At 38.0% G+C, this 6817-nt stretch overlaps 1 protein-coding gene across 1 annotated transcript; it reads right to left on the bottom strand.

The window, feature by feature from the left end:
- Positions 336-665, bottom strand: LOC107615627. The gene has a single exon (XM_016317675.1). It carries the CDS (start codon positions 663-665, stop codon positions 336-338), a length of 330 nt encoding a protein of 109 aa, XP_016173161.1.

Raw genomic sequence — 6817 nt, 5'->3', positions numbered from 1 at the left:
AGGAAATCAGGGAAAGGCCTCAAAGCCCAAGAAACACAACAGAAGCTCAATTTAGAAAGTGTATAAATAGGATAGAATTTAAGTTAGTTAGAATCATCGGGAGAGAACTTGGGGATCATTTTCTTTTAGTTTTGTAATTGAATTCAGAGCTATGACTCACTAAACCCCTTTCATTGGGTTAGGGAGCTCTTATTGTAATTCAATGAATCAATATCCTTGTGGGATTCGACCTCACTCTATTGTGAGTTTTTACTTGACGATAACCGGTGCACTTGCCGGAAGGAATTTTGCCGATCGTGCAATTTCCTAATCGTAGCATAACAAGTTTATGCGCATCAGAGGCCTTTGGGTACTCTGAATCTAGTGAAGATATGCTTCCTAAGGAACTGGAGGACAATCTTAGCATCACTTGTGGTAGTGGCTAAAGCTTCCACCCATTTTGAGACATACTCTACTGCCACTAGTATGTACTTGAATGAGTATGATGGAGGGAAGGGTCCCATGGAATCTATTCCCCAAATATCAAACAATTCCACCTCCAGGACAAACTTCTGAGGTATCTCATTTCTCTTTGATAAGCATTCATCACATTGGCTCACAAACTCCCTAGCATCCTTGAATATGGAGGGCCAGTAAAATCCACTTTGAAGAACTTTTGCAGCCATTCTTTCAGTACCAAAATGACCTCCATAGTATGAGCTATGACACTGTCATAAGATGTTCCTCATCTCACCCTCTACTACACACCTTCTTATCAACCCATCCAGGCTCCTTTTGAATTGAAGAGGTTCATCTCACAAAAATTGTTTGGCATCATTGAGCTAGTTCTTCACTTGTTGTCGAGTATATTCTTGTGGAATCCTTCTTCCTACCCTGTAGTTTGCAATATCTGCAAACCAAGGTGCTTATTGGACTTGCAATAGGTGCTCATCTGGAAACGTTTCATTCACTAGTTGTGAGGCTTCTTGGTTGGTCCCTTGTGGTAGCCTTGACAAGTGGCCAGCAACTTGATTTTTACTCCCTTTTCTATCCCTTATTTCAATGTCAAATTCTTGTAACAGCAGCATCCATCTAATGAGTTGTAGCGTAGCATCCTGTTTTGACATCAAATACTTAAGGGCAGCATGGTCAGTATAAAAGACTATTTTTGAACCAATCAAATATTGCCTAAACTTATCAAAAGTATATACAACAGCTAGCAATTCTTTCTTTATAGTGGTATAATTCCTTTGTGCCTCATTCAATACTTTGCTAGCATAGTAGATGACATTATGCAACCTATCCTTCCTTTGACCCAAAACAGCACCAATTACAAGATCACTTGCATCACACATGAGTTCAAAAGGGAGTCCCCAATTAGGGGGTGTGATTATTGGTGCTGTAGTGAGTTTAGTTTTCAGAATCTCAAAAGCATGTTTGCATTCATTATCAAAGATAAAAGTGTTGTCAACCACCAGTAAGTTGCTTAATGGCTTAGCTATTTTAGAAAAATCTTTGATGAATCTCATGTAAAATCCAGCATGCCTAAGTAAACTTCTTACAGTTTTCACATTAGTTGGTACAGGAAGTTTTTCTATGACTTCTATCTTTGCTTTGTCAACCTCTATACCCTTGTTTGAGATCTTATGCCCAAGAACAATGCCCTCGGGTACCATGAAATGACATTTTTCCCATTTGAAAACCAAATTTGTTTCTTGGCAATCTCTTCAAGACAAGAGTAAGATGATGCAAATAAGTATCAAAAGAATCACCAAAAATAGAGAAATCATCCACAAAGACCTCTATGAAATTTTCTACCATATCAGAGAAGATGGAAAGCATGCACCTTTGAAAGGTTGTTGGAGCATTACAAAACCCGAAGGGCATTCTTCTATATGCAAAGACTCCAAAGGGACAAGTGAAGGAAGTCTTCTCTTGGTCCATGGGATCTACTACTATCTGATTATATCCCGAATACCCATCCAAAAAATAATAATAGGCATGGCCAACTAACCTTTCTAGCATCTGATCTATGAATGGGAGAGGAAAATGGTCCTTCCTTGTGGCATTATTCAATCTCCTGTAATCAATACACATTCTCCACCCAGTTACTGTCCTTGTGGGAATAAGCTCATTTTTTTCATTAGAGATGACAGTCATCCCTCCCTTCTTTGGTACCACCTAGATTGGGCTCACCCAGGGGTTGTCAGAGATGGAGTATGTGACCCCAGCATCCCATAGTTTCATCACTTCCTTCTGAACCACTTTTTTCATTGTGTGATTGATCCTTCTTTGAGGTTGCACTACTGGCTTAGAGTCTTCCTCCAGAAGTATTTTGTGCATGCAGATGGTGGGGCTTATGCCTTTCAAGTCATCAATTGTCCAGCCCAATGCACTCTTGTGAATTCTCAGCACCTCAAGTAAATTTCTCTCCTCTTGTATGCTTAGAGAAGAGTTGATAATCACTGAAAAGTCTTATCAGCACCAAGGAAGGAATATTTGAGGGCTGGAGGGAGTGGTTTTAATTCTTGTTTTGGTGCTTCTTCTTTCTTGCCTTCAAGTGAGTTTTTGATTGCTTGTGTTTCTTCTGAATCTTCAACTTGGATGTCTTGAATTTCTTCTTCATGCTCTTCATGGTGGCTTGTCTCAGGCACCTCTTCTACCAAAGTATCTATCATCTCTACCCTCATATGATTCTCTTTCTCAGTAGGTGATAAACCTCAATTTTGTGGTTTATCTTGTGTTGATTTTAGGGGATTTCATCAACTTCTCACATTTATACAATAAAATAGCATAGTTTTGTGAATTTCTCCTAATTTGTGCTTAAGAGTAAAAACATGCTTTTTAGGCCTTTAAATCACTAATTTTATTTCACTTTAATTTCATTCGATGCCTTGATATGTTTGTTAAGTGATTTTAGGATTAGAAGGCAAAGATTGGGTTGAAGGAATGAAGAAAAAGCATGCAAAAAAGGAGAACTCATGAAGAAATGAAGGAATTGATAAGCTGTCAATCCTGACCTCTTTGTACTAAATCGATCATAATTTAAGCTACAGAGGTCTAAATGAGGCGGTTCTAGCTGCGTTGGAAAGCTAACTTCGGCGGCTTCAAAATGATATGCAATTTGCCATAGTTGCCTTGCAGTTAGGTAACGCGCACGCGTCGCCCATGCGTGCGCGTCGCAGGATCAGCGTGACTCACTTAAAGGCAACACGTGACCAGCGATTTCTGAGCATTTTAGGCCCAATCCAACCCATTTCTGATGCTATTGAACCAGGGATTGAAGGGGGGAATGAACCAAGTAGTGATAGTTTGGTTTCTATCATAGTTTAGATGTAGTTTTCTAGAGAGAGAGGCTCTCTCCTTTCTCTAGATTAGGGTTCTTAGTTTTGTTTCCTTTTATATCTAGATCTCATTCCTCCTTTGCTCTAATTTTCCTTTTACTTTTACTTGTTCTAGTATTTTACTTCTTTTGTGAATTCCTTTATTTTGTCAATTTTAGTTTATGAACTCTTTTGTTGATTTCCATTTTCTTTTAATGCAATTTTACGATTTCCATGCCTTTTTATAATTGCTTTAGTTTCCTATTGTTGATCTCTTGCCTTTGTAGTTATAGCTTCCTTTAATTCTTGCAATTTAAGATGTTTACTTTTATTTCCCTCTATGTGTTTGATGAAATGTCTCTTTTAGTTATGAGCTAGATTTTTCTCCTCTTGGCTTTAGTTATGAGCTAGATTTATCAAACTCTTTTGTTGATTGATAATTGAAAGTTGCTCATTGACTTGAATGCCACTAAAGCTAGTCTTTCTCTATGATTTGACTAGGACTTGTGGAATCAAGTTAATTGTATCCACTTGACTTTCCTTCATAGTTAGAGGTTAACTAAGTGGGAGCAATGGACAATTCTTGTCACAATTGATGATGATAATGAGGATAGGACTTCTAGTTCTCATCCCTTGCCAAGAGCTTTCTTAGTTATTAGCTTATTTCTCTTGTTATTTACATTCCTTGTCTCTTATTACAAAAACCCCAAAATATTCCTTCGTAGTCAATAACAAAGCACTTCATTGCAATTCCTAGGGAGAACGACCCGGGATTAATACTCTCGGTTATTTTATTAGGGTTTGTACTTGTGACAAGCATATTAAATTTTGATATGAGAATTCTTTGTAGGTTTAGAACTATACTTGCAATGTACCAATTATTTTTGTGAAATTCTATACCAACAAAAATTCTTCATCAAATTTTGGCGCTGTTGCCGGGAAATTGCAATGGTGTGATGTTATTGACTATTGTGAATATGATCATATTGTGAATATCTTTCTTTTTGGCTATTTCTTGGTTTTGCTAGTACTTAGGAGTTTATTTCTTTCTTTATTTCTTTTTGATATACTTTGTTTTTATTTCCTCTTTTCATATGAATTTTCATCCTTGTGGTTTTGAATATGGTTATGACTATATTGTAGGCAATGGAAACTTTAATGATGGCTCACATTATGGGAGATGAATTCTTGAGAAGGGAGCCATATCCATATGAGCAATCACCATGGCAACCTTCTCAACCAAGCTGCTATGATTGCAACCCCTCCTATAATGCATATTATTCCAATGGATATAATGGTTATTATCATGATTATGCCACTCAACCACCATCATTCCATGCACCATACTCTCAACATAGTCCTCAAACACCATCATTCCAACCACCATACTCCCAATCCACATCCTATTTCCATCAATCACCTCCACACAATCCTAATCCATATCCTCCATATGCATACACTTATAACCATTATGAACAAGCACCCATGGAACCACCACCACTTCAACATCACTACCCTCACAATCTTTCTTTTTCCTCCAACCAAGCCTTTATGGATGATACGCTTGATATTATTCTTCAAAATTCAATCCAAGCTCTTATATCTCGTATGGATACACCTCTTACCTCCAATACTCAACCCTCAAGCTCTAGAGCACCTCCTTTCCAATCACATGATGAATTCTCCTATCCATCATAACCCTCCATGTAAGAATATCCATGTCCATCAATACAAAAGCAATATGATCCTACTTATGTTAGTAAAGTGGAACAAGAATCAAAGGATCGTCTTAAGGAAGTAATGGATCGGCTTCAAGCAACCGTCCGACAAAAGTTGGACTCATGGGATTCATACCACAAGCAAAATATATCCATGGATGATTGTGGAGAAGTAACCGAAGAGAGGAGTATGTGGGAGATTTTAGAGTCTCAACTTGAGAACAAGGAAATGGAGTATGTTTTGCAACAAGTGAAAGGGATGGATATTGTTGAAGAAGATCTAGGGGAGGTTGAATAAGAAGGAAGTTCCATCATTGAAGATAACTCTACACCAAGTGACCATGGTAATCTTGTTGAAGCTTCTTCCCTTGAGTGTGAAATTGATGTTGAGGAGGAATGTTCACAACCTCCAATACATATTTTGATTAATGAGAAAGAGTTAGAAGAAGTTAGCAAACAAGAGGAGATTGAAGAAGGTTGTCAAAAGATGGAAGTCAACAAGGAGGAGTCTAAGGAAGTGGAGCCTACAATGTCAAGACCATTGGATATCTTCCTTGCTAAGTCACCATCTAAATTATAAGTTGAATGGGTAACCATATCATCCTTTAATTTCTTTGGCCGATATCAATATGGAACGGATGGTCAACTTAGACCTATGTGTGGGTTAGATAGTAGAAAAAAGTTGGGTGTTGGTTGGCAACAAGAATCAAGGTGCATAGTGGAAGGAAGCTCAAATTTTAGGATTCATGATAGGAGTGAAGCTCAATTCAAGGGATTTAGGATGATGAATAGGAGTTATAAGGAGAATTCAATAAGTTTGTCACCCAAATGGAAGCATGAAGATCAAGAAGAAAGGGGGTTGACAAATAAAGTATGGGACCCTGGAATATACATGGATAATCATCAACTTTGGGGCCTTGGTACTCGCTTGAGATCTCTTGGTAGCTTGACGCACTTAGTTTGGGATCCCGGAGGCTATTGGAAATGCAAGCATTGGTGGGGATTCAAGGAAGAGTTCAAGCATAAGCCACCATAGCAAGGACCTCACCAAATGTCCAACATAAGGACTTTAAATAAAAGTGCTAGGTGGGAGACACCCCACCATGGTAAACTCTTTCCATTCTCTTGTAGATATAATCAATGAATGAATTGGGTTGCCACTGTTAGGTAGTTTTCTTCTTTTCATACTTTTGTATATCTTGCTTTGATTGCTAGGTTGCTTGTTAGGCTCATGCTTTGATTAGAATAGTTGTTTTTGAATTGTATTTTGCTTGTAGTGCAAGTTTTGTTTCTTTTGTCTTTGAAAATTTTTCAAAAACTAAACGATTTTTATTAAATTTGAATTTTGGTTGCTTTAGAGTGTTTATAGGTTAGGAGAGTGCCCTGTTTATATTTTCTATGTTTTTTAAAAAAAAAGGGTCACCCCGCGCTTAAGCGTGGGCGACGCGCACGTGTTGTATGCCATATGGGGACTCCTGGTACAAAAACCAAAGAGTTGTGCTGGAATTGTGCTGCCTTTGTGCGAGTAGCACAAATTGGACCCACGCATACGCATGGACGACATTTACGCGTCGCTTGTCCCTGCTGCACCCCACGCATAAGCATGAGCGACGCTTACACGTCGCTTACACGTCGCCTCGCGCCCTATTTCTTCTCCTTTCTCCTTTCTTCTCTCCTTCTTCTTTCTTTTTACCTTTCTTCTTCTCTCTTCTTCTTTTTCTACTTTCTTCTTTTCCCTCTCTTCAAAAAAAAATAATAATAATAAATATATAAATAAGAAAAAAATAAAATATTTCA

The sequence above is a fragment of the Arachis ipaensis genome, chromosome B09 (assembly GCF_000816755.2).
Source record: "Arachis ipaensis cultivar K30076 chromosome B09, Araip1.1, whole genome shotgun sequence".
Classification (NCBI taxonomy): domain Eukaryota; kingdom Viridiplantae; phylum Streptophyta; class Magnoliopsida; order Fabales; family Fabaceae; genus Arachis; species Arachis ipaensis.
This window is presented reverse-complemented; position numbering and strand designations above follow the sequence as displayed.

Excerpts from the sequence above, each read along its gene's own strand:
- LOC107615627 (XM_016317675.1), bottom strand. The coding sequence starts at position 665 with ATGGCTGCAAAAGTTCTTCAAAGTGGATTTTACTGGCCCTCCATATTC.